This window comes from Elephas maximus, chromosome 11, assembly GCF_024166365.1.
Source record: "Elephas maximus indicus isolate mEleMax1 chromosome 11, mEleMax1 primary haplotype, whole genome shotgun sequence".
Classification (NCBI taxonomy): Eukaryota; Metazoa; Chordata; class Mammalia; order Proboscidea; family Elephantidae; genus Elephas; species Elephas maximus.
This window is the reverse complement of record NC_064829.1, coordinates 104,175,931-104,203,511: the sequence shown is the minus strand read 5'-3', so window position 1 is coordinate 104,203,511 and position 27,581 is coordinate 104,175,931. Positions and strand designations below refer to the sequence as shown.

General features: G+C 51.2%; 1 protein-coding gene across 4 annotated transcripts; it reads left to right on the top strand.

Annotated features, from left to right (window-relative positions):
- Positions 1 to 13,380: 13,380 nt before the first annotated feature.
- VASP (vasodilator stimulated phosphoprotein) lies at positions 13,381 to 27,506 on the top strand. 4 transcript variants are annotated; one of them, XM_049899989.1, is made up of 13 exons: positions 13,381 to 13,712; positions 20,533 to 20,704; positions 20,786 to 20,951; positions 23,059 to 23,143; positions 23,641 to 23,696; positions 23,814 to 24,055; positions 24,172 to 24,266; positions 25,215 to 25,266; positions 25,418 to 25,451; positions 25,673 to 25,718; positions 25,866 to 25,956; positions 26,477 to 26,534; positions 26,652 to 27,506. In XM_049899989.1, the coding sequence occupies exons 1-13, from the start codon at positions 13,708 to 13,710 to the stop codon at positions 26,687 to 26,689; spliced, it is 1,140 nt and encodes a 379-aa protein (XP_049755946.1). In that variant the 5' UTR covers positions 13,381 to 13,707; the 3' UTR covers positions 26,690 to 27,506. The 4 variants fall into 4 exon arrangements, with proteins under 4 accessions (XP_049755946.1, XP_049755944.1, XP_049755943.1 ...); XM_049899987.1 differs by having other exon boundaries at positions 25,415 to 25,451; XM_049899986.1 differs by having other exon boundaries at positions 13,382 to 13,712; positions 24,169 to 24,266.
- The last annotated feature ends 75 nt before the right edge of the window (positions 27,507 to 27,581 follow it).

Below are 27,581 nucleotides of genomic sequence, written 5' to 3'. Positions count from 1 at the left end.
AGAGGGAGAGGGGCCAGGGAAAGGGGGCGGGAAGAAGTGACTCAAAAGTTTTGACGCGAGGGGAGGAGCTCAGAAATGGGTGGGTCTAAACCAATTTAGAATATTCAGATAATTGGGTGGGGTCAGCCCCGAGAGAGCCGAGCTGGAGGTGGGGCCGAGAGGGAATAGGAAAGAACCTGCAAAGGAGGGGGCGGGTCCCAGAAGGTGGACCAAACCTGGAGAGAGGAGGCTAGCTCTGACCAGCCAGGGTGCAGAGGCTCTGCCTGGAGTAGAGGCGAAGCTGGGATTTCCAAGATGACAACCCTCTGAGGCTGTGGGCTTGAGTTGACGGCCGGTAAAGCAACAACAGAAGCTGGGTGTAGGGGTGGAACAACAACAAAAATACTTTTGAAGCTTGGGGCGTGAAGGTGGGCGGAGCTTAGAGCGAGGCTGGGGACCAGAAGCCGAGAGTGTTATGATTAAGAACACGGTTTCTAGAGCTCAATTCCGGGTAACACCAATTACTAGCTACGGGTAGATATTTCTCTGTGACTCGGTGTCCTCTTCTGTAAATTGGAGATAGTGGTATTCAGGCATTCCCCGGGGGTACGAACCTCCAACTTATGAACTACTCATGCTTTCCCTGTAATGTTACGTAAATTTTCACTTTCCAGCCCTTACTCACAACAAATTCTTCATCGCAATTACCTTCACCTGCTGCTCCTGTAGCTTGAAAATCATTGCAAAAGGCTTCGAGCCTTTTCCTGCACTAAAGAAAGGCCAAATAAGAACTGTATGTACCTGTTCCCACTTACCTACAAATTTGATGTATGAATGAGGAAGGGATCTTATCTGTAAACCGGGGACTGTCTGTAAAATAACGTGTGCCACATTGGTAAATTCTACTGATCGTTTATCATTTTCCCTCACCCAGGTCCCAAAGTCCGCTTTGAAGGGCGGGAGAGGAGACCTAGAAGTCCAATCCCTTTTCTTAGCTCGACTTGACCAGTGTATAGGCAGGGAATTTAGGTGGTTTAAAATCAGGTTAATGACTGGGGGCTAGGTTCCTGATCCCAGGGACTAAGGATGGCGGCTTTCGCCCGTCTGCTGGAGCGTCTCCTCAAGCCAGCTCGCAAGTTAGAGGAGGCGCAGGGGGAGGAAGAGAGGGAGGGGAACAAGGCCCCGCGACATGTCTCAGTTCTTCCTACCCCCGCGGCGCTGCTCCCAGCGGCCGCACTCGGGTGCGGCGGCGGCGTGGGGCGTGCGCAGCGCCGAGCTGGCGCGCGCTCTTGGGGAACGCGCAGTGCGCTTGGCTCGTGTTGCTGGGGCTGCCTTCTCACTGGGCCTCCTTCGCTGTCCTGCACTGCCACGACGGGAAGCAATCTGCCCGCTTCGGCGCGCGCCACATGCTCTAGGCGCTGGGCCCTGGACCAGATGAGCCGGAGGGCGTGCGCGGGGCGCTGCGCTGCGCCTTCCGGAGCGCTGGTTCGCGCTCTGGCCCCTAGGCGAGCCCAGGCGTCTCCACCGGCGTGGTGTTGCTAATCTCCTCGCGCTTCCTGTACCTGGCGCCATAGGCATTCCGCACCGAGGATCACAGGGCCCGGAAACAAGAGCTTATCCAAGACGCGGGTGGAAGCGTCCGCTGCCGTTCCATGGCCATGTCGCGGGCGCTGGGTGACTCTGCCTTCAAGGGGGCTTGAGCAAGGCCCCCGAATTGCAAATCTTGTTCCCGGAACCAGAGGTGGACGCTCTGATCCAATCGGATGGAGGATGAGTTCATGTTTCTGGCCTCCAACTGCGTGTTAGACACAAAGTTTGGAGCCACCGGGGCGGGACTGGTGACTTCGCGCCTCTGCTTGGGCCTGGCCCCAGCTTCTTTATGGGCAGCTGTTGTACCTGTGTCAAAACAAGGCACTAGGGGTGGGGCGTGGGAAGGGGCGGGGCTTGGTACAGTGGGAGGGGCGAACGTGGGCTTTAAGGAAGAAGGCTTTGATGGAGAGGCCAACCTAGAAGGCATGAGTTGTTGTTAGGTGCCATTCAGTCCATTTCGACACGTAGCGACCTCATGTGACAGAATAGAACTGCCCCCATAGGGATTTCTAAGCTGTAATCTTTACGTGGGCTTAAAACAAATCCAGGAGTGAAAACATGACCTAGAGCATATTCCATCTGAATCTAGAGACCACGTTAAGAATAATTTTGAAACACTGAACACTAATGACCAAAGACCGGACAATTTGTATGATGACATCAAGGAGACATACAAGAAGAAAACAAAAGGTCATTAAAAAGACGGGAAAGAAAAAAAGACCAAAATGGATGTCAAGAGAGACCCTGAAACTTGCTCTTGAATTTAGAGTAGCTAAATTTAAAGTGAATGGAAGAAATGGATGAAGTAAAAGACCTCGACAGAAGATTCAAAGAGCAGCTCGAGAAGACAAAGTATTATAATCAAATATGCAAAGACCTAAAGTTAGAAAACCAAAAGGGAAGAACATGCTTGGCATTTCTCAAGCTGAAAGAACCAAGTTGCAATATTGAAGGATTCTATGGGGGAAAATACTGTATGACACAGGAAGCATCAAAAGAAGATAGAAGGAATACACAGAGTCACTGTACCAAGAAGAATTGGCCGATGTTCAGCCATTTCAGGAAGTAGCATCTGATCAAGAACTGATGCTACTGAAGGAAGAAATCTAAGCTGCACTGAAGGCATTGGCAAAAAAACGAGGCTACAGGGGTTGACAGAATACCAACTGAGACATTTCAACAAACAGATGCAAGGCTGAAAGCTCTCATTTGTCTATGCCAAGAAATTGGAAGTCAGCTACCTGGCCAACCTACTGGAAGAGGACTATATCTGGGCCCATTCCAAAGAAAGGTAATCCAACAGAGTGCAGAAATTATTGAACAATATCATTAATATCACACGCAAGTAAATTTTGCTGAAGATAATTAAAAAATGGTTCCAGCAGTATATAGACAGGAAACTGCCAGAAATTCAAGCCAGATTCAGAAAAGGATGTGGAACGAGGGATATAATTGTTGATGTCAGATGGATCTTGGCTGAAAGCAGAGAGTACCAGAAAGATGTTTACCTGTGTTTTATTGACTATGCAAGAGCATTCGACTGTGTGCATCATAACAAATTATGGATAACATTTCAAAGAATGCCAATATGAGAACATTTAATTGTGCTCATGAGGAACCTGTATATAGACCAAGAGGGAGTCATTGAAACTGAATAAAGGGATACTGTGTGGCTTAAAATCAGAAAAGGTGCGTGTCAGGGTTGTATCCTTTCACCATAGTTATTCAGTCTGCTTGACGAGCAAATAAATAATCCAGGCTGGACTCTATGAAGAAGAACATGGCATCAGGACTGGAGAAAGACTCATTAACAACCTGTGATACCCAGATGACACAACCTTGCTTGCTGAAAGTGAAGAGAACTTGAAGGACTTACTGGTGAAAAAGAGAGACCACAGCCTTCAGTATAGGTTACACCTCAACATAAAACAAAATCTGCACCACTGGACCTATAAGAAACATCATGATAAACGGAGGAAATACTGAAGTTGTCAAGGATTTAATTTTACTTAGATTCACAATCAATGCCCATGGAAGCAGCAGTCAAGAAATCAAATGACATATTGCATTGGGCAAATCTGCTGCAAAAAAAAACCTCTTTAAAGTGTTAAAAAGCAAAGATGTCATTTTGAGGACCACAGTATTTTTAATGGCCTCATATGCATGCGAAAGCTGGACAGTGAATAAGGGAGACTGAAGAAGAATTGATGCCTTTAAATTATGATGTTGTCAAAACTGAAAATACCACGGCCTGCCAGAAGAAGGAACAAATCTGTCTTGGAAGAGTACAGCCAGAATGCCCCCTAAGAAGGGAAGATGGCAAGACTTGTCTCATGTACTTTAGACAAGTTATCAGGAGGGACCCGTCCTAGGAGAAGGAAGGACATTATGCTTGGTAAAGTACAGGGTCACCAAAAAAGAGGAAGACCCTCAACAAGATGAATTGACACAGGGGCTGCAACAGTGGGGTCAAGCAAAACAATGATTGAGAGGATGGCCTGGGACCCAGCAGTATTTTATTCTGTTGTACACGGATTCACTTTGAGTGGGAACTGACCAGACTGCACCTAACAAAAACAATCTTTACGTGAACAGATCACCACATCTTTCTCACAGAGAGCCGATGGATGGGTTCAAACCGCCAACCTTTCGGTTAATAGCCGAATTTAACCGTTGCACCGTCAGGGCATGAGTAAAACTAGAGAAAGTGGGGAGTGAAACTTCACTAAAGGGCGTGGCCTACTGGAATTATAAAAAAAACATTGCTGTTGGGTCCTTTAAGACTCATAGTGACCTTACAGGACAGAGTAGAACTGCCCCATAGGGTTTCCAAGGAGCAGCTGCTGGATTTGAACTGCCAACCCTTTAGTTTGCAGCCAATACCTTAACCACTAGACCACCAGAGATGCAGAAAGAGTGGTCTTAAGTATACCGTGAGGGACTCTACATAGATAGGTTAGTGGGAGGGACTGAAGGGAAGGGCTCAGTCGTTCGCAAAGGGGCGGGCACTAGGTCTTAGGGGCGGAGCCTGAGGCACCGCTTTGTGTCTGAGAACGCAAGAGCATTAGACAGCAAAGTGGGCAGGGCTTCAGAGGAAGGGCGTGGTTCTCCAGAAGGGGAGAAGATTATTACAGGGAGCCCTGGTGGCGCTGTGGTTTAAGCGTTTGGCTGTTAACCAAAAGGTCAGCAGTTTGAATCCACCAGCCATTCCTTGGAAACCCTGGGGCAGTTCCACTCTGTCCTATAGGGTCACTAGGAGTCGGAGTCGACTCCATGGCAGTGTTTTTTTTTTTTTTTTTTTTTTAATGACAACGAGGAAGGAATCCTTGTTTGCCAGTGGTTACAGCGCCTGGTTGCTAAGCGAAAGTTAGCCTGTTGGATCCTACCAGCCTCTACTGGAGAAAGATGAGGCAGTCTGCTTCTGTTACGATTACAGCCTTGGAGATCTTATGGGGCAGTTCTACTCTGTCCTATAGGATCACTATATGAGTCAGAACCCACTAGCCTGGCAATGGGTTTTTTAATGAGACGACAGTGAGAAGGAGCCCTGGTTGCGCAATGATTAATTGCTCGGCTACTAACCAAAAGGCAGACAGTTGGAGCCCACTAGTAGCTTGGTGAGGAGAAAAGACCTGGCAATCTACTCCTGTAAAGATTACAAGGCTAGGAGACCCTATGGGGCAGTTCTATCCTTCCTCATAGGGTCGCTATGAGTCCAATTGACTCAACGGTGCTCAGTGGCAGGGATAGGGGAGAAAGCGTGGCCTAAGGGGCTGGTCCTGGGGGAAAAGGATTGAGTGCAGTCAGCAGATGGACGGGACTTGGGAAAAGTGAACCTGCCCAGATTGGAGACAGGGAACCGAACCGGAACACCAGGACTGTTTGGAAGCCAGGCTTCCAAGTGCGTGACGCTCCCTGATGGGCTTCGACCCCCTTCCACCCGGCTCCCTTTCCCCCACTGTCTCCAGGGCAGCCTGACAACATGTCCTGCCTCTGGTCTGCTTTTCAGGGGCACCCAAGCCTTGTGAAAAGGCAATCAGGAGGGAGCGAGCCCTGGACACAACCCCGGGCAGCAGGGTCACCGGTGAGCAGGCACCAGAAGCCCAGCGGGAGGGGCGGTAGACGAGCGGGGCTCTCCCACAATCCTCGCCTCCTTCTCAGGGCCCTGTGCCTCTGTCCAGGAGCCCCCCAACCGGAACGCGGCCTTCAGGACCCTGGGCTCTGAGAGCACCCCGGGTTTACCGCCCGAGGGTAGGGCTGGGCTGCCAGTGACAGGGTGGGGTGGGAGGGCAGGAGGAGGGTCCGCTTCTGAGGGCCTCTCTCTGCTCTCCAGGGCCACTGTCATCGCTGAAGCTTATTCTTAGTTCTGCCAGGCTTCAGAAGGGCTCTGGGAGGTAAGGACCCCCTAAACTTTCTTTTGGAAACCCTGGTGGCATAGTGGTTAAGTGCTACAGCTGGTAACCAAAAGGTCAGCAGTTCAAATTCGCCAGGCGCTGCTTGGAAACTCTATGGGTCAGTTCTACTCTGTTCTGTAGGGTCCCTATGAGTCAGAATTGACTCGGTGGCAGTGGGTTTGGCTTGGTTTTTAAAAAAAATTTTTTATGGAGCCCTCTGGTGGTGTAGTGGTTAAGAGCTCGGCTGCCAGCCAAAAAGATCGACAGTTGGAAACCACCAGTCGCTCCTTGGAAACCCTATGAGGCAGTTCTACTTTGTCCTTCTAGGGTCGCCATGACTCAGAATCGACTCATTAGCAACAGGTTTTTTTTTTTTTTTTTTATGGGTGGTGCAGTGGTTAGGAGCTTGGGCTGCTAAACAAAAGGTCGGCAGTTCAAATCCACCAGCCTCTCCTTGGAAACCCTATGAGGGGAGTTCTACTCTGTCCTTCTAGGGTCGCTATGAGTCAGAATCAAGTGAACAGCAATGGGTTTAAATTTTATTTTGTTGTTGAGAATATACACCAAAAAACACACGGATTCACTTCTACATGTACACTGCACGTTTCTACATCTACATTGATTACATTCTTTGAGTTGTGTAACCACTCTCACCCTCCTTTTCTGAGTTGCTCCTCCCTCATTAAGATAAATTCACTGCTCCCTACGGTTCCTATCTAGTCTTTCCAGTTGTTATCGATTTGAGCCCATGTCAATAGTTCTTAAAAGAGCACAATGCTCAAGGCAGGCTTTTCTACTAGTTCGACTGAAGTATTTTCAGTTGTAAGATGACTTCAAGGGATATTTTTGGTTTAGGGTTTAAAGATTATCTCAGGACAATGGTTTCCGGGCTTCGTCCACCCTCCTTGGCTCCAGAAAAGCCTAGAGTCCATGAGAATTTGAAATTCTGTTCTGCATTTTCCCCCTTTTGATCAGGATTCTCCTATGGAATCTTTGACCAAAATGTTCAGTAATGGTAGCGGGGCACCATCCAATCCTTGTGGTCTCATGACAAAGGAGGCAATTGTTCATGGAGGTAATTAGCCACACATTCCATAGCCTCCTCCTATTTTTGATTCTCCTTCTTCCTCTGTTGCTGCAAGTGAATGGACACCAACTGTTGGGCCTTGGATGGCTGCTTGCAAGCTTTTAAGACCCCAGACACTATACAATGAACTAGGAGGTAGAACAGAACTACTAAACACGTTATTAGGCCAATTAACTGAGATAGGACCCTGTGTTTTTGAATGTTTCTTTTAGGAGCTTTCAATCCAACCCCCCTCTCTCTACATATGGAGAAATTGAGGCCGGAAGGGACAAGGGACTTGTCTGTTAAATTAATAAAGTTCCACCCTGAGCCCTGAAGCATCGTGCTAGGCATGGTGAGGCAATATAGAGAAGGAACTTTGTTTCATTTTCAAGGTATGTGCTCCCTGCAAGATGCTATAAAATCCCTGGTGGTGTATGGGGTATGCACTGGAAAGGTTGGCAGTTCGAACTCAGCACCACCACAGAAGAAAGGCCTGGTGATCTGCTTCCATAAAGATTACAGCCAAGAAAACCCTATGGAGCTCAGTTCTACTATGTAATACACGGGGTCACCGTCAATCAGAATCAACTCAATGGCAAGGGGTTCAGTTTTGGGTTTTATTTGCAAGGGCCATCATTGCAAGCACCACTCCCTCCATCCAGGAATCAGGCAGGAAAATTCAGGGAGTCTTAATAATTGGTCTAAAGCAGTCTGCCTCCATAAAGATTGTTGCTGTTAGGTGCCTTCGAGTTGGTTCTGACCCATAGCAACCTATGTACAACAGAATGAAACACTGCCCCAACCTGCACCATCCTCACAATTGTTACTATGTTTGAGCCCATTGTTGCAGCCACTGTGTCAATCCATCTCATTGAGGGCCTTCTTTTTTGCTGACCCTTTGCTTTACCAAGCATGATGTCCTTCTCCAGGGACTGGTCCCTCCTGATAACATGCCCAAAGTACATGAGACAAAGTCTCGCCATCCTTGCTTCTAAGGAACATTTTGGCTGTATCTCTTCCAAGACAGATTTGTTCGTTCTTCTGGCAGTCTGTGGTGTATTCAATATTCTTCACCAACAGCATAATTCAAATGTAATCCATAAAGATTACAGCCTTGGAAACTGTATGGGGAGTTCTACTCTGTCCTATAGGGTCACTATGAATTGGAATTGACTAGATGGCAATGGGTTTATTTGTTTTTGCAAGGCTCTATAAGGCCCATCATCCCAAGCATCAGCCCTCCAACCAGGAATAAGGCAGAAGAATTTGGGGAATGTTAATAACAGTTCCCTAAGGCCTGAATGGAAACCCTGGTGGCATAGTAAAGAGTTCAGCTGCTAACTGAAAGGTCAGCAGTTTGAATCCACCAGGCACTCCTTGGAAACCCTATGGGGCAGTTCTACTCTGTCCTATAAGGTCACTATGAGTCGGGATCAACTTGATGGCAACGGGTTTGGGTTTTTTGGTTTCTAAGGGCTGAACGAAGTGCAGAGACCCCGAGGACAATATCCTTGAGAACCATCTAGGTCTTGGACAGGAGAGTTGTGAGTTGGACTCAGGTAGCTGCAGAAGAGAAGTAGTAGGTAGTGAAGCATAAATTAAGGTGTGGGGGCAGGAGTCAGGGAAGAAATGTGAAGGAGAAAGCTGGAGCCAGAATCCAAAGGTGTTTACCTGGTAGGAAAGGGAGGTTGGTTATTATCTTTTGGATGACGGGGGATTGCTGATAGTTTCTAAGCAATGGAAGGAGGTCTTGATCAGAATTCTTTGGGTTGTAAGTGACAGAAACCCAATTTAACCTGTGACAGCAAAACAGGAAATTTATTGGATCCTGTAATTGAAGCATTCAGGGACTTAAGGTATAGCTGGATCCAGCTCTCAGATGTTGTCATCAGGAGTTGTCTCTTAGCTTTATTTTCTTTGAGTTGGCTTCATTCCCAGGCAGGTCTGGGAGGTAGCAGAGTTGCAGCTTCAGGCTCACATCCCACCATCTTACCATCCCCAGTGGAGAGAGGGCACCAGTTTCCCAGTAGTTCCAGCAGTCCTCCCATAGCAGGTTCTCATTGGCCCAACTGAGTCACATGTCTGATCAGTCTCTGTGTTTCTGATTGGTCTGGCTAGGGTCACATGCCCACCTTTAGCACTTGGGGTTGGGGCTGCTCCAGCCAAACCTCATGGATTGAAAGACTGGGGAATGGTAGACCCTCAAAGGAAATATGAGTGCTGCTTCCAGACGACAGGGAAGTGGATGCTGAGAGGGCGAGAAGGGGGTTCCCATTCACCATTTCCCACATTTTGCATTACAGAAGGGGCACGGTAGGACCGGAAAGCCCACCAGCCTCCATTCAAGTGCTGCCTTGAGCTTGGAGGCCTGACAGCTGTCGTCCTTTGGGGATCCTCCACTCAGCTGGGGGCCCCACGCAACTAAGGAAAAAAACTGACCCCTTCCCCAGCTCAGAGGACCAGCGGAAGGAAGATAGCCCATGGAGGAACTTCAGAGTGCTTATTCTCCTTTCTCCTAGTTCCCTCTGACAGAAAATCTTACATGAGGGGGAAATTCCACACACCATTCAGACCAAAAAAACCCCCCAAAATTTTGAAATATTTACAGCTGAACAGAACCAGAGAAATCACTCAGTTCAATAACCTTCACTTTCCTTCCCATTTTTATCTGTTTAATTTTTTTTTTTAAATTGGGGCTGGTTAGAGTTCTTATTAAATTTTAATTACTTAAGTAACTTCAGACATATTTTCCTTGTAGAAAACATAAACAAGATTTACCTAGTTAGTTGGCAAATCAATGTAGGGCACCTGCTGTGCCTGAGGCCCTGCTTACAACCTTGAGCAAGGCCAGCTGAAAACCCTACCCCCATGGGACTGACCTGTAATAAATAAGGTCATCTTAAACACTGACAAGTATCCCAAGGAAAACAAAACAGAGACGTGATAACAAAATGACTAGGGGCCCTACTTTGGTCTTTAAAATTGTTATTTGTTTTTTGAATGGGTAATCAATTCACTCGGTTCGAAATTCAAAGGATACAAAATGGTGCACAATGAAAAGTCTTTTTCCATCCCCCACCCTCAGCCACTGAATTTTCCACCTCAGGGTAGTGTTTTAGACAGGGGCCTTAGGGAAGGCCTCTGCAGAGGGAAAAGGGGACATTTGAGCAAAGATCTGACAGATAAGGAGCTAGGGGTACAAATACTCCAGGGAAAAGTGTACCAAGCCGAGGGAACAGCCAGTGCAAAGCCCTGTAGGCAGGATCAAACTTGGCATTGCCAGGATGAGGCTTGAGATCTTTATGACCAATGAATTCCTCACATTCCTGCTCCCTATTTCACTGGTAACTGTTATGGATTGAATTGTGTCCCCCCAGAAATGTGTGTCAATTTCGCTAGGCCACAATTCCCAGAATTGTGTTATTTTCCACCATTTTGTCATCTGATGTGATTTTCCTATGTGTTGTAAATCCTGCCTCAATGATGTTAATGAGGCAGGATTAAAGGCAATTATGTTAATGAGGGGAAACCCTGGTGGCATAGTGGTTAAGTGCTACAGCTGGTAACCAAAGGGTCAACAGTTTGAATCTGCCAGGCACTTCCTGGAAACTCTACGGGGCAGTTCTGCTCTGTCCTATAGGGTCGCTATGAGTCGGAGGGCACTGGGTTCAGTTTTTTGTTTTTTTTATGTTAATGGCGTAGGATTCAATCTACAAGATTAGATTGTGTCTTAAGTCAATCTCTTTAGAGATATAAGAGAGAGAAGGGAGGAGAGAGACATGGGGACATCATACCATCAAGAAACAAGAGCCAGGAGGATAACATGTCCTTTGGACCTGGGGTCCCTGTGCTGAGAAGCTTCTCTACTGGGGAAGATTGATGTCAAGGACCTTCCACCAGAGCTGACAAAGAGAGAAAGCCTTCCCTGGAGCTGGCACCCTGAATTCGGACTTCTAGGCTCCTAGGCTGTGAGAGAATAAATTTCTCTTTGTTAAAGCCATCCGCTTGTGGTATTTCTGTTATAACAGCAGCACTAGATAACTAGAATGGTAACCAAAAAGGAGTGAATTTTTCTAGGTCTTTTGCTCTGCATGTTGTTGTAGGTCCTGTGGAGCTGATTTTCGGCTCACAGCAACCCTGTGTGACAGACAGAGTAGAACTCCCCCATAGGGTTTTCTCGACTGTAATCTTTAAGGGGAAGATCGCCAGCTTTCTCCTGAAAAACGACTGAATGGGTTTAAACTGTCAGCATTTTAGTTGCACCCCCACGGCTCCTTCCTCTGCATGTACACACATGTTTATGTTCCTCTCACAAATATATGGCATCTTTGGTATTTCCTTGATTTTTTTCGTACCGGTAACTTGTTTTGTCACTCAACAGCATCATAGAGATCTCTTCCATGCAATTACACACTCCATTCTTTTCAGCTGATGCCCAGAGGAGGGCTATGCAATGGTTTAGCTATCCGTCCCTCCTTTGATGGCCTTTAGGCTGTTTCTAATTTCCTGCTCCGACAGCACTGCTGCCGCAAAGACCACTGAACAGGTTACTTGTGCACATATGCAAGGGTTTCTCTAGTGGAGGGGTCTTGCTACCTATTTTGTAGTGGTACTTGAGCTAAGAATGGAGCCTTGGTGGCTCAGTGGTTAAGAGCTCAGCTGTGCTAACCAAAAGGTTGCAGTTCGAATCCACCAGCTGCTCCTTGGAAGCCCTATGGGGCAGCTGTACTCTGTTCTATGCGGTCACTATGAGTCAGAATCGGGAACGAGTTTGGTTTTGGTTTGAACTGAGAATGGTTTCTATATTTTTAAACGGTTGTAAAGAAAAATATGTGAAAGCGGACTTACGTGGCCCCCAAAGTCTACAAGATTTACTATTTGGATCTTTACAGAAAAAGTCTGCTGACCCCTGGCACCCAGAAATACTCACAGATGGAAAAGCAGAGACCCAGAGAGGAGAAAGGACTTGACCAAGATCCCACGGAACTGAGGTCCTAATTCGATTGCTGCTGAGTCTGGCAGGGCTGGGTGAAGCCTAGAAATCGATCAAGTATAACCCTGCCCCCAAAGAACTCCCACCTGGAGAAGACACACGGAAGAACAATTACAAGCTAGGTGGATCAGGGTTCAGGGTATCCACAGTGGGGTGGAGAAGGGGAGGGGGTTTACTCGGTGCTTCAGAGAATTCCTTTCAGGGCTTGGCCTAGAAGGTGAGGTGCTCCCCAGGTGAAGGAGGGCAGCAACAGGGCATCGTCGAATCTGCTGGGTCCTGAGAAATGTTGGTTTTACACTCACACCCTGGGGCTCCGGCAAGAGGGCCATAGCCCAGATACGTTCCCTGCCTCCAGGCCTCAGTCTACCCATTTGCACGCATCTTAGTGAAGATTTCTCAGGCTCCAGGCCCTCCTGTAAGCACTTCACCCGGACAAGGTGGCACTCTCCGGGGGGCGTGGCCGCGCGGGGTGACGTCACTTGGGCGGGGCCTGCGGGACTCGCTGCGGAAGCCTCGGAAGAGGTCCGGGCGCTGCGTTCTGCCTTGAGCGGGCGCTTGGGAAAGGGGGACCCGAGGAAGGGACACCTGGGCGTCTCCCCGCCTCCGGGCCCCCTAGATTGCTGGGATGATCCCTCCATCCTCCGCAGGAGAAACTGAGTCATGGCGGGGCGTGCGTGGGGAGGGGCCCACACAGGAGCCCGGCGTCGCATCCCTACCCCAGGCTAGCGCCGCTCCCCCCACCCCCGCCCGTCTCCCCAGCCCCCACCCCCCTCCTCACCCCACACCCCGACCCTGCGGCTGTGAGTCATAGGCCGGCCGCGCCCCCTCGGACCACTTCCTCCTCACCTTCCCGGGGCGGGCGGTTAGAAGGGTGGGACCCTAACCACCCATCCCCCTCCTGTACGGGATAGGGGACTCACCCCCCCAGTAACCCCTCTCATAAACAGAGAAGACAGAGACGTTGGGGGCTCCGAAGGTGGGGTTTAAGGGACAAAATTTGAGGGAATCTGTGTTTACCCAGAGGGTCCGAGCCCTCGCCCCCCAAAATTTAGCAACATGGAAAGAAATGGAGAAGTCAATGGGGAGGACGAGAGGGGAAAAATTGTGCCCGTTTCGATCGCCCTAAGAATTTCCATACTGGGGGAGACATAGGGATCGTGAAAGGATCCCTTTCCCTTCTACCGAGCTACCCCCCCAATTTTTGGGTGACCCCCGGAGTGCACCCCTATGCACTCACATTGAGGACAAGGAAAATAGCGGAAGTCAACGGTGCCGCGTTGCCCTTTTAAGCGCCCTCCACCCCCAGCCTTGAGGCAGCCGCGGCCCCTTTAAGGCGCGGGGCATTGTGGGTGCGGGGAGTGGAATTTTGGAACGAAATGTAGCGAAGAGAAGTACAGTAGTAAGAGTAACATTGTAGCCGCTGCCGGCCGAGGGGCGCGCCGGGGAGGGGACGCCGCACCCCCTTTCTGCCGTAGGGACCCCCATCAAACCTCAGGGGGAGAAGGCGACCGAGGACCCGCTTCGGCCCCGGCCACATTCCCCCCAGGAAGCCGGACTCTATGGGGCGGGACCCTGGGGGAGACTGAGCAGAACCTGGAGCCAGCCCCGAACCCCTGAACAGCGAGCCAGGGGCGCCCCGGGAGCCTTCACCCCGTGGGCGCGCCACCCGCCAGTGAGCAGCCATGAGGTGAGCCGCGAACTGCAGCCCGACCCTTCCCCGCCCGGCGCGGGCTCCTCGCCCTGCCTTTGTCCCCCCTCCCCCAGCTCGCTTGGGGCTGGAATTTGGGGACCGGGTGCTAGGAGCCTTAGATTTGGGGCCGAATCCCCTTGGACGAGCTTCAAATACTGGCCACCTCCCCCAGACTCCTAAGGTTCGGGGTGATGCCGGTGAGGTTCTCCTGGGAGCCCTCGCATTTGGGGGCGCTCCGGCGGACTCCCGAATTTTAAAGACTTTTTCAGGGGACCTCTAAGTTGGCGAATTCTCTCCGCAGAGATGCCAGAATTTAGGCAGACCCCAGAATCCCCCCAAACCTCAACTCGGGGTATGGGAGGGATCGGCTTGGGGACTCTGGAGCCTGGGAGAGAGGCAAACACGCAGACCCCTGTTAGCGGGGTCCCCTTTTACGTGGCGCTGGAAAAGTCTCCCCAGTTGGAACCGCGCTTCCTAACTTCAGGGGTACGTCTTAATCCTCTAAATTTTGGGGGGGAGGGACACTAAGATCCTCTTGTGGAGGAGGTCAGTTCGGACGGACTGATGGACCCAGACGCAACCTCGAGGGTCTGGCTGGGACTCCCCTCCCGCGCCTCTCTGCACCCACAGGGTTCCCGAAACAGGCCGTGCCTAGGACAGAGCGAGCGCTCTGTGCGGAGGGCGGTTCCCCGCCCTCAGCCAGCAGGGCGGCCCTTCTCCCCCACCTGCGCGGCCCTAGAGAGGGAGGGGGCGCGGCAGCTGGGGGAAGGGGGGCCTTTGTCTTTCTGACTCACCTGTCGAGACAGCTGGTGTGGGGGGCGGGCAAAGAGCGCGTTGGGCTGGCAGCTCTCCTCACCCCGGTCCCTTACCTACCCCCCCTCTCCCCGCAGCCTTGCCGGGCCCTCGGGAGCTGTGGGGTTGGAGGAAGGGGCGCAAGAAAGCTTCAAGGTCATAGCCTTCTCCCCCTGGGACCTAAGCTTCCCAGAGAGTTCCAGTTATCTTCCCAAGAATTTAATCCTGAGGGTGAGGGGCCAAGGCACCCAGGGATTGTGTCTTCATGAGGCCTCCCCTAAAACTCCCGGGCTCACCTGAGGGTGGGGCTAGTGCGGGAGCTGGGCTAGGGGAAGGGACTCACAACCCTCCATAATCTCTCCATTGGGGCTGGAGCCTGACAATACTATCTCCCTTCCTCCACTCTCTCTGGGACTTCCTGCCCCAAAGCCCCCAGCCTAAGGGGGAAGGCCCCAGGGGACTGCTGGGGATTAACCCCCTGGTGCCCGCACACTCCCACTTCCCCTACACCCCTGCCTCTGATATTCGGGTGGCATTCCTTTCTATGACCATTAGAGAACTCTCTTCCCGATTGTTCCTTCTGCTGGGAAAGGGGTTGTTGGAAAATTCGGAGCAAGGGGGCACCCACAGACATCTTCGAGACTTCCTGTCTAGCTTTCTCCCTGTTATAGCAGTATCCCTTGAGGTCTGCCCTGGAGAGGGGGCAGTTTGCGGTCTTCCTTCACCCTCTTCCCCTGGGACGGGACGCTGCTCTCCCACTGCCCCCCCCAGCCCCGCCTCTTGTCCCCCCCAGGCGCGTTTCCGGTCCCAAGGAAGGCGGATGGCGGATGTCCGAGTTAGTGCTGCCTCACTCGCTGTGAGACCGTAAAAGGGCAGGAGCAGCTTCTGGGCCGGCCTCCCGCCCTACCCCCAGCCCCGAGGCCCTGGCCCTCCCACAGGGCCCCCTCTTGTGATGGCTGTGGCCAAACCTCCCACCTCCTGGGGGGTGGGCAGAAGTTGATCCTATCCCACTAGAGGGTCACTCCCACCTCCTGCAGGGTCTCCCTTTCTGGGCTCTGCCCCCTCTCCAAGGACTAGGATTCAGGAGAACCATGCCTCTATTCCCAGCTGGGGAAACTGAGGCTCAAAGAGAAAACCATAGCATAAAGGCCCCTCAGCAAATCCTAGACAATTTGGGGGTGGTGGAGTAGGGAAATGCTGGGATTCAGTCCTCTGATTAGGCTGGTTAGGCTGGGAACAGTCGATGGGCAGTTGGAAGGAGAGGATATTAACATGGAAAATTACAAGATATATTTCTTTTTCTCCCAGTTTGACAAATATTTGTTGAGTGTCTCCTGTGTGTACAGAACTCTGAGCTGGAATTCTGGGAGGGCCGAGAAGAGGGGAAGTAGTCTGAAAATCTCCAGGCAGAGTGGATTCAGGAAGAATTTGAGCCCATTTTTTCCCTCTTCCAGTAATAGTAGTTGTTATTATTGTTATTTAAGAAAAGAAAGAAACATTTGCTCAAGCATCTGCTCAGTACCAGGCACAGTACTAGGGCCTGATTCAGTTTAATCCTCCTCACAGTTCTAGGAGGTTAATGTCATTACAGCCCTCCCAGTTTACAGATGGTAAAACTGAGGCACAGAGAAGCAAATTTCCTGCTACATCAAACAGTTTGAACCCAGGCTGTCTCCAAATTACTATATGCTATAAAAAAAAAAAAAAAATTTTTTTTTTTTTTTATTAAAGAAGGAGGGACATTAAAAAAAACTTTTTGTAAATACAGGTAACACATTTTCGCTCTAGGGACACTTAAGATGAAGCAGATAAGCAAAACGAATTCAGGCAGGAAGCTTGACCTTTCTGTACATTTATGGGAAACTGAGGCCCTTGGAGGAGAAGGGACTGGAATGAGGCCACACAAAGCACCACAGGCAGGGCTGGGACCCTGGTTCTGGTTCCCTACCCCAGGGTTGCTTCAACTCCAGGGTGGAGTTGAGAGGTCACAAGTTTTATGGTATGAAGTGGCTATGGGATAAGTCGAAGGGGGATGAAGGAAAGGGCAAGACTTCAGTCTGGAAGGTTTGAGTAAACCGGAGTCATTGAAGTGCTTGATTACCCTCAATGATGGGAAGCTCTCTCCCTCCTGTTTTGGCTATCAGTTCCCATGTATGGAGGGTTCTAAATTTATTCCTTACAACCAACCCAGTGCGTTATGGTTTCCAGAGTGAGAAACTGAGGTCCAGACAGGTGAAGCCACAAAGCAAGGAAGTGACTTGAACCCTCTTTCATCCACCAAATACATTTTCTAAAATGTAGGGATTCGGGGGTGGGAGGCGGGTGGTTCCTAGGCTGGCTGAGGTTAAGGCTCTCCCACGTCAGGTTGAGGGGTGCCAGGCCCCAGGAGACCCCTGGAATCAGCTGGACCTAGTTTCAGTCTCCTCCACTTCCGGGCTGTGTGGTCTTCTATTCTGGGTTATGCTTAGTTTATACAGTTTTATTTTTCTGAACTTAAATAACGAATTGGTTTTATATAGCTAATAGTAGCCCAAGGTGAAGGGTATGGAGAGAGAGAGAAAATAATAATCAAGCAGTTCATAGGGGGTAAACTGTGTGAAATTTCCTCCCTCCCTGTACCCTAGTCCTCTCAGAGGCAGCTAGGCAGGACTGCTGCGTAGCAGCCTCAGGCTACGTCACCCCTCTGCGTGCATGTATTTATATCCTCCTCACCTTTTTTTTTTAAAAACCTCTGATACACACCACTTTGTACCTTGTCTTTTTTAAATGTAAAAAACTTAGCTGTTTTCTCATGTTTCAGTGAGGTTAAAAACACCGTGGCGGGGGTGGGGGGAACCTGGGGAGGACTTGGGTTCAAATCTGAGCCCCTCTGCTGACTTGCTGTGTGACATGGGTCAAGTGTCTTTGCCTCTCTGTGCCCTCATTTCCTCATCTCTCAGAAGGATACAGCATCAGTATCCATCTCATAAGGTTGTTGTGAGGTTTCACATGGACATTGGTACAAGGCACCAAAAAATGTCTGGGACACAGGCTAACTGATAATGTCAGCTGCTGTCGTTAATTTTCTTTTTAGAGATGTGTTTGTTGTTAGTTGGTGTCGAGTCAGTTCTGACTCATGGTGACCCCATTGGTGCAGAGTAGAATTATGCTCCCTAGGGTTTTCAAGGCTGTGACCTTTCAGAAGCAGATCGCCAGGCCTTTCTTTCACCTCCAGGTGGGTTTAAACTCCCACACTCTCAGCTAGTAGTCAAGCACTTAATTGTTTGTGCCAACAACTATTAAGTACTTACTATGTGCTGGTTGGAAACCCTGGTGGTGTAGTGGTTAAGTGCTATGGCTGCTAACCAAAAAATGCCAGGAGTTCAAACCCATCAGGCGCTCCTTGGAAACTCTATGGGGCAGTTCTACTCTGTCCTATAGGGTCGCTATGAGTCGGAATCGACTCGATGGCAATGGGTTTGGTTTTTTGGTTTATGTGCTGGTCATCATTCTAGGTTCTGGGGACACACCAGTGAACAAAAGGAACAAAACTCCATGCCCTCGCAGGCCTGGCATTTTGGTCTGGGAGACAGACAGTAATAAATTTTGTGTTATGCAGAGACAAGTGCTATGAAGAAGTGTAACAGGGTGGCCAGGGAGGGCTTCTCGGGTGATTTATAAGCAGAGACCTGAGGGAGGTGAGAATCCGGCCTGAGGAAGAACGTGTGCGCAGGCCCTGAGGCAAGAGCGCAGAAGGCACAGCAAGGGAGTCTGGTGGGGCTGGAACAGATCTGTAGGGCTAGAACAGAGCTAGCTAGGGAGAGAGGGAGAAGAGGAAATCAAAGAGATAATGGGGGTAGATAATGGACTGCCCCTTGAGGACTTGGGTTTGACTCTGCTGGAGCCTGGAGCCAGGAGCCACGAGCCATTGGAGCTTCCAAGAAGGGGAGCTTAAACTGACTTAAACAGGAACCTTCTGGGATGGGGACACTGCAGCCTGGAGAGAGGTGGGACCAGCCCAGGGTTACCCAGCTGGTGCCTGGCTCTCGGGCCAGGCTGGAGGCTCAGCAGGGCAGGGCCACCTGGGAGAGCAAAGTGCACCCAACCAAGGCAGGGCAGCGATGGCAGCCCTGGGCACCTGGCCAGAGTCTGCCCTGGGTGTGGGTGGCAGGTGTGGGTGAGGCCTTAACCCTGCCCTGCTGGGGCACCAGAAGCCAGAAACAGCCCTTGAGGCTGCGCTTGTCTGGAAACAGCAGCTGATGTTTGGGTAGGGCCCACTCAGTGGCCAGTGGTGAAGACTGTGGACTTGGGAGCCAGGTGGTCTGGGTTCACATCCTCCTGTTGCTAACTCACTCACTGTGTGACCTTGGGGAAGTCACTCGACCTCTGTGAGCTTCAGTTTGCAGGCCTCACCTGCAATAATGAGGATGAAATAGTGTCTATCTTTTAGTGAGAGAAAAATGAGTCACTCTGGGTACAGGGCTTAGGAGGGTGCCTGATCCAGCTGAACCCCCTGATAAGGGGAAGGGCTACCATCATTATGTAAACTTGGGGTACAGGGCTCAGCTGCCTGGCCTCGGGTTGCAGAGCTGGGTCTACTAAGGGGCTTTCCCTGCCCTGCCCAAGGGGGAAGAGAGAGAGGCCTTTCACAGCAACAGCAGAGATAGAGCCACTGGGGGTATAATTTCTCTCCCCGGAAACTCCTGACCACTAACTTCCTCTTTTCAGGAAAAAGCAGAGTGGGGGTGGGGGCGGGGAGGAGCACTTCCCCCAGGTCTGTGTATGACCTTGGGCAAGTCACTTCCCCTCTAGGGGAGGGGAGGGTTGAACCTTCCCCGGGGGACTGGTAGGGGGTCCGGAGGGAGGCAGCTGTCTGAAGTGTCAATGGGTGCCCTTGATAGGGATGCTGACAGTGACCGAGTGCTCAGTACATGCCAGGCAGCGCTCTATGTGCCTGACTTGTGTACTACTTCCCACAGTCCTGAGAGTTGGGTACGGTTACTTCCCCAGTTTATAGATGTGGGAAGGTCTCTTGCCTGAGTCACATGGAGTAAGTAGGTGGCTCAGTGGGGATTTGAACCCACGTCTGGTGGACACCAGATCCTGAACTCTGAACCAGTTGATCCCTGAGACTGAGTCAGAGGTCACCCCCTCCAGGAAGCTCTCCCTGACCCCCCAGCTGTCTCCCACACTGGAATGTGAGCCTTGGGAGGGAGGAACAGAAGCTGTCTTGGTCACCGGTGTTTGCTGTCCCCAGCACCAGCCAGCACACCCCAGCAGGGTGTGTCTGCTGAATGGCAGTTAGTGCCCTGAGGAGCTGGAGGGATGGAGTGGGCTAGAGCAAACACCTGACTTCCTCTGGGGGGAGAAGTGGAAGAACCCGGAATCTGGACCTGCCTTGCTGCAGCCTCACACCCTTCCCCTCCCTCAGCCTCAGCTCCTCCTCTGCCAAGCACCCTGGTAGAGAGGGGAAACTGAGTGCACAGAGTGCTCAAGAGGGCAGCCCAGGGCTCCTGCTTCCACCCTCCCCCTTCCTCCAGCCTCACTCTTTCTCTCTTACCTGCATCTCTCTCTCTCTCTCTCTCTGTCTCCACCTCCCTGTCTTTCTCCATCTGTCTGTCTCTCCATTTTTATCTCTTGTGTCTGTCTTTGAGTCTGTTGGTCTCCTTATCTGCAATCTGACCCTCTCACCTCTCCATGTCTGTCTGTCTTTCTCCTCTCTTCCCCCATTTGTGTCTGTCACTTTCTGTCTCCCGTCTCTTCTCTCCTGGTTTTTCTGTGTCTCTTCCTGTAGGTCTTTCTCTGTCTTGCTGTCTTGTTTTCCTCTTCCCAATCACTCTGTCTCTTTGCCAGTCCGTGCCTCCCACCTTTTTTTCCTGTCCTCTGGTCTCCCTGAGCCTCTCTGTGTGGCTTTCTCTACCTCACGCATTCTGTTTTGGTTCCTTTGAATCTCCCAAAGATGGAGGAGGTGACCGGCCCCTGGAGGAGGGCTGGTGCCACCACTTGGCTAACTGGTGCCTCTCCTTCTCTCCCTACTTCCCGGCAGCGAGACAGTCATCTGCTCCAGCCGGGCCACTGTGATGCTTTACGATGACGGCAACAAGCGGTGGCTGCCTGCTGGCACAGGCCCCCAAGCCTTCAGCCGTGTCCAGATCTACCACAACCCCACGGCCAACTCCTTCCGGGTCGTTGGGAGGAAGATGCAGCCGGACCAGCAGGTGAAGCCCCCCTCCCTCCCTCTGGGCTGAGTCCCCCACCCCTGACCCCACAGCCTGTCACCCACCTTCCCCTCCTGCCAGGTGGTCATCAACTGTGCCATCATCCGAGGTGTCAAGTACAACCAGGCCACTCCCAACTTCCATCAGTGGCGCGATGCCCGCCAGGTCTGGGGCCTCAATTTCGGCAGCAAGGAAGATGCAGCGCAGTTTGCCGCAGGCATGGCCAGCGCCCTAGAGGCATTGGAAGGTCAGAAACAGCAGTGGGGCCGGGGTGGTGGGCAGGAGGCGGGCAGAGGGCCTTGGGGCCGCTGCTTCATCACTCTGGGCCTCAGTTTACCAAACCAGACCTGTTGCCGTCAAGTCAATTCCAACTTACGACAACCCTATGTGACAGAGTAGAACTGAGCTCCATAGGGTTTTTTTTTTTTTGGCAGGGGGCGGCTAAAATCCTTACAATAACGGATCACCAGTCCTGCCTTCAGTGGTTCCCGTGGGTGGGTTTGGTTAGTAGTCGAGTGCAAACCACTCCCACCACCCAGGGACCTGCAGCCTCAGTTTATTCATCTGTAAAATGGGGCTTATTCATTGCTACCATGGAGAGTTATGAGGATTTAATGAACTCCTGTGTGCCCCCATGTACAAAATGCACAGTTCATAACTCAATGGATTTTTATACATGCACACTCCTGTGACCGCTTTCCAGATCAAGTTCTAGAACATTCCCTGGCCCTGGAAGTCTCCTTGTGCCCCTTCCCAGTCAGTATCCCCTCCCCAGGTAACATTGTGTCACATCATCATCAATTTTCAGGCATTGAGATGACAAACAAAAAAATCGCCCCAACTGGTGTTTCTTAAAGTAGCTTGTACACCCGAGTCCCCTGAGGGTCTTGTGCAAATGCTAAGCCGGGTTGAGGAGGCTGGGGCGTGGCCTGAGACTGCATTTCTCACAGGCTTCCTGCAGATGGTGAGTCTGCGAGCCACTGACGGACGCACTTTGAGTAGTAAGGCTTTTAGGTGGTTCTGCTATGTGTCCAAGGTGCCCAGGTGGTGCAGTGGTTAAAGAACTTCGCTGCTAAAGAAAGGTCTGTGGTTTGAACCCACCAGCCGCTCTGCAGAAGAAAGATGTAGCGGTCTGCTTCTGTAAAGATCGTTGTTTTTGTTAGGTGCTGTTGAGTCGGTTCTGACTCATAGTGACCCTAGGTACAGTAGAACGAAACACTGCCCAGTCCTGTGCCATGCCCACAATCGTTGCTATGCTTGAGCCCATTTTTGCAGTCACTGTGTCAGTCCATCTCATTGAGGGCCGCCTTCTTTTTCGCTGACCCTTTGCTTTACCAAACATGATGTCTTTCTCTAGGGACTGATCCTTCCTGACATGTCCAAAGTATATAAGACGCAGTCTCGCTATCCTTGCTTCTAAGGAGCATTCTGGCTTTATTTCTTCCGGGACAGATTTGTTTGTTCTTTTGGCAGTCCATGGAATATTCAGTACTCTTCGCTGACACCACAATTCAAAGGCGTCAGTTCTTCTTCTGTCTTCCTTATTCCTTGTCCAGCTTTCACATGCATATGATGTGATTGAAAATACCATGGCTTGGGTCAGGTGCATCTTAGTCTTCAAGGAGACATCTTTGCTTTTCAACATTTTAAAGAGGTTTTTTGCAGCCAATTTGGGCAATGCGTCTTTTGATTTCTTGACTGCAGCTTCCGTGGGCATTGATTGTAAAGATCACAGCCTTGGAAACCCTGTGGGGCAGTTCTCCTATGGGGCAGTTCTCCTCTGTCACATGGAGGCAAAATATGAGTCAAAATCGACTCGACAGCAGTGGGTGTGGTTTGGCTGTGTGTCTGTAGAACTCGAAATCACCAAATGGCGGAGGTGTTTGCTTCTGGGGAAACTTCAGAGCTAGTGGGGAGAGGCTTGCATGCCTGGGAGCACACAGAAATACCAATGGGTCACAAGGGAGCCTAAGGGCCTGGGGGTAGGTTACTTGCTGAGTGGTGTTTAAGAGCCTGGACGCTGCAGTCGGCCTGAAGTTGAGTCTTGTTCCTGGGAATTCCAGGTTGTGGCACTCTGGGCAAGTGACTGCCTTCTGGGCCTTAGCTTCCAAACCTGTCACGTAGACATCATAGCAGCTCCCACTTCACAGCAGCTCCTAAAGGGGAGCTGGTGCTGGAACCCTCATTCCGACAAGCACCCCTGGCCCACACCTCAGCCCGAGTGTCAGAGGAAGAAGGAAGTGAGTGCCTCTGGGCAGGATTCCTGGGAGGCTGAGGCAGGAGAGCGTCAAGGGACAGGCAGGGCAGAGTTCCAGGGCTGACTCATCTCCCTGACTTTCTCCTTTCACCTCCAGGAGGGGCGCCTCCTCCACCCGCAGCACCTCCCACCTGGTCGGTCCAGAATGGCCCGTCCCCAGAGGAGGTGGAGCAGCAGAAAAGGTGAGGCCCTCCCTGGGCAGGGAACTGCACCACGCCCAGAGCTCTAGGATGTTCCAGAACCCCTGACGCTGAAAGTTCGGAACCTGCCAACTTTCCCCGAAGACTAGAAATTCACATCTTTCAGAAAGGCCCAACTCTTGGAGTTCTAGAAACTCTTTTCCTTGGCGGTTCAAAAATCCCTGATGCTCAGAGTAAAACCTCCTGGACGCCAAACCCTAGCCCTCCAGGTTCCCAGAGTCCAGAATCTGGTTAAAGAATCTTGGCCTTTCGTAATTAAGATATTCTTGAAAGTCTGATGACTAGAATGCTAGGAGTTCCTCATACTCCTTGCCCATCCCTTCCTCCATCCCCTTCCTGGACCCTGGGGAAGGAGGGCATGGGTGGGGGGATTAGGAGCCAGCCTCCCCTGATCCCAGTCTGGCTGGAAGCAAAGCAGGGGAGGTCACTGGCCATCCTTGGGGCCCTAAATGACCGTTTCTCTATTGCCCCCTCCCCAGGCAGCAGCCCTCTCAGCCGGAACACGTGGAGCGTGAACGTAGGGCCTCCAGTGCAGGTGATGGTTTGAATGGCCCTGGGGGTTGAGGCCTCCCTGGAGGAGAGGGTGGGCCAGCTGGACAACAAAGGATGAGGCATCTCTCAGCAACACCCCTTTTTTGTGTATATGTTTCAGGAGGCCCGCCTGCCCCCCCAGCTGGGGGGCCACCCCCACCTCCAGGACCGCCCCCTCCTCCTGGTCCCCCTCCACCCCCGGGTCTGCCTCCCTCAGGGGTCTCAGCTGCAGGGCATGGAGCAGGGGCAGGCCCACCTCCTGCGCCCCCTCTGCCCACAGCACAGGGCCCCAGCGGCGGAGGGGCTGGAGCCCCTGGACTGGCCGCAGCCCTTGCTGGTGCCAAACTCAGGAAAGTCAGCAAGGTGAGGGCCCGGGGTGCAGGGTGTGGGGTGACTGGGGCCATGATGGAATAATGGGGTGAGGCCAACCAGGAGGCTACCCCAGAAAGCCCTCTCCCCTTTTTAAATTTTTCTAGCAGGAGGAGGCCTCAGGGGGGCCCGTGGCCCCCAAAGCTGAGAGCGGGAGGAGCACAGGTGGGCTCATGGAAGAGATGAATGCCATGCTGGCCCGTAGGTGAGTGTGATGTCCTGTCGCAGACCCCTCAGTCCGCTCAGAAAAGCTCCAGAGGAAACCCACTAGCCCACCGGTTCCCAAGCCTAACTGAAGCAGAATCACCTGGAGATGTTTTTAAAACAGATCCCTGAAAATTCTAGCTCAGTAGAGCCAGGTGGGAGGAGGGGCCAGATTCCTGTTTTGTTTCTAATTGTTAATGAGCCCTGGTGGCTCCATGGTTAAGCACTCGGCTGCCAATCGACAGGTCAGGAGAACAGACCTGGTGACCTGGTTCCTTAAAGATTACAGCCTAGGAGACCCTACGGGGCAGTTCTACTCTGTCATATAGGATTGCTATAAGTTGGAATCAACTTGATGGCACACAACAACAGTTGTTAATTGCTGTTGACTCATGGGGACCCACGTGTCCGGAGGAGAACTGCTCCATAGAGCTTTCAAGGCTGTGACCTTTCAGAAGCAGATCGGCAGGCTCGTCTCCAGAGGCACCTGCGGATGGGTCCGAGCTGTAAGCATGTAACCATCTGCGCTGCCCAGGGACTGTGGTTTCTTTGGGTGAAAGCTCACCCTGTGATAGCCAGGTTTGGGATACGATGCTGGGGATTGTCATCTCCTGAAACGACTCAGGTTCACAACTGCCAAGGCAGCCTTTAGAATGTTCTGAAACCCAGTGTTGTAGAAACTCAGGAGATCCTGCTGCAGAATTCTGCAAATAGCAATCCCTAGAATTCCAGTATTCTAAAATAGAGCCCCCACCCTTAGAATTTTGTGATCCTAAACACGAGACGTGTGGAACAGCACTCTCTTTGACTTCTCCAACTAAGTCTCCATAGCCTTCAGGAATGCCAGAACTGGACACCACGGGAATCCACGTTTCTAGAACTCTGGGAAGGGGAATTGGGTGACTGGGGGAGGACTGAAGCCATCTGTTTGTGCCTTGCCCTCCTGCAGAAGGAAAGCTACACAGGTTGGGGAGAAACCCCCCAAGGATGAATCAGCCAATGTGAGTTAGGGGCTCTTTCTGTCCAACATACCTTAGGCTGTACCACTGGGGAGGGAAATTGGGGAGGGGGTTTGATAGGGATGGGTTGGGTTTAAACCTGAAAGAATATGAGCAGGGACTGGCTCCTGACAGTTTTATTTCCCACCAGCAGGTGGAGCCAGAGGCCAGAGTCCCAGCCCAGACTGGTGAGTGAGAGCCCAGTCTGGCTACAGGAACTACAAATCCCAGGATGCCTTGTTTTCACATATAAAGCACCCTAAGGAAGGGTTTGTGCAAACACTGCTGGGGATTGTAGTCTCCTGAGGTGGTTCTTTGAACGGAGGTTGATGAGGGAGGCTGGGGGAGAAAAGATTGAAGGGGGTTACTGCTTGTTCCTCATCTTTCTGATTTGTTGCCTGTCCCCCAGAATCTGTGCGAAGACCCTGGGAGAAGAACAGCACAACTTTGCCAAGGTGGGCAGTTAATACCATGGTCTCATCCCAGCAGAAGAGCTGAACTTGCCAAATTTATAGGGAGGAACAAAGTATGATGCCTGGAATGGAAGGCAGGTCCTCTCTCTCTAATCCCATTTTTGTCCCAAACAACCCCAACTCTCTCAGGATGAAGTCGTCTTCTTCAGTGACCACCTCCGAGGCCAATGTCTTTACACCCAGCTCCAGTGATGAGTCAGATCTGGACAGGGTGAAACAGGTAACTTGGCGGGGAGGGAGCTGGGAGTAGGGTTGGGGATAAAAATGGGCCACAGGAAGAGAGGATGTCTGAGTCCAGACTCTGCCCCTGACCTCAGTTTTCCAGCCTGAGAAAGGAGAGATTGTATCAGGTCAGGGATGACACAGACACCAGTACCACCTTTGCCAGTGCCTGTGGCAGACCGTACTAATCCATCACCGCACTCATACTGGATGAGTACCCAGAATCCTTTCCAGCACATGGCCCCAAAACAGACATCCACTACTGATCCGAGTTGGCAGGAGCCTGGAATGTATTTGCCAACCCTGGTACTGGACGTTCTCCAGTACTTTTTTTCTGGCTCCAAGGATCCAGAATTCTTTCCTAAAATCCTCCAGTCATTCTGTGACCTTGCCAGCCATGCCATAGTGGGGAGGAGGATCTTGAACCTCTGTTCTCTGGCCCTTCAGTCAATGAGAAGAGGGGATTTATCTTTGCAATTCCCCCTTCCCCCTGACTGGCTACACTCTTTTATTTTCAGGAACTTATAGAAGAGGTGAGAAAGGAACTGCGAAAAGTGAAAGAGGAAATAATTGAAGGTGAGTTTTTTTTTAACGTTTATTTTGGAGAGATCCTGCACCTTGGAAAGAGCCTTGTTTTGGAAGGAAAGGGGGATAAGACTCTGCCCCTGACCTCTGGCCCTTGTTTCCTTCCAGCGTTTGTCCAGGAGCTGAGGAAGCGGGGTTCCCCCTGACCACAGGGACCCAGACGATCCCGCTTCTCCTTTCTGCACACCCCACCTATCACCCAGCTTTTCCCTGCCTCGACTTGACTTGGAATTGGCTGAAGACTACACAGGAATGCATTTTTCCCACTCCCCATCCCTCTTGGAAAATTCCAAGGAGGTGTGGCTTCCCTGGCGCCATGCCACACCCAAACCGGCTGCTGACTGGCTGGGGAGGCCCCCCCCCTTTGTTCCCTTTGGTCCTTCCCCTCTACCATCCCCTCTGGGCTGGTTCCTCTACTGGGGATGTACCAATTAGCCCCACAGTCAGGGGGAAGGAAGGAGGGAATTACACATTCCCTGGCTCTACATTCACTTTATCGCTTAATGCCTTCAAAAAAAAAATTTTTTTTTTTTTAAGAAAATAAATATATATATATATTTGGGTTTTTTGGAGGGTGGGAAGGGAAATTTTTTTCTCTTTGGTTTTGATAAATGGGGCATGGGGAGTTTTTAAATGCTGTAGCCCCAGGCTCGTCCCATTTGGGGCAGCTATTTAAGTAGGAGCTGTCCTTTCAGGTTGGGGGTCCCTCACCCCAGCCCAGGGACCCCCCCTTCCCCTGGCTCCTTCCCCTTTTCTATGAGGAATTAAGATGCTGTAACTTTTTGGAACCTCAGTTTTTTGGTTTTTTATTTGAGTAGGTTTGGGGGTCCAGGCCATTTTTACCCCCTGGGGAAAATAAGATGAGGGAAAAAGGGTAAGGGGAGGAAACCTCTCCTCTCCCACCTTGACCTTTAGCTTCTTGAAAATGGGCCCCTGCAGAATAAATCTGCTGATTTGTATAAATGGGAAGATCTCTGGTGTGATTTGAAGAGCTGCTCTGATGAGGATAGGAGGGTTGCCCTTCCCTTAGTGCAGCTT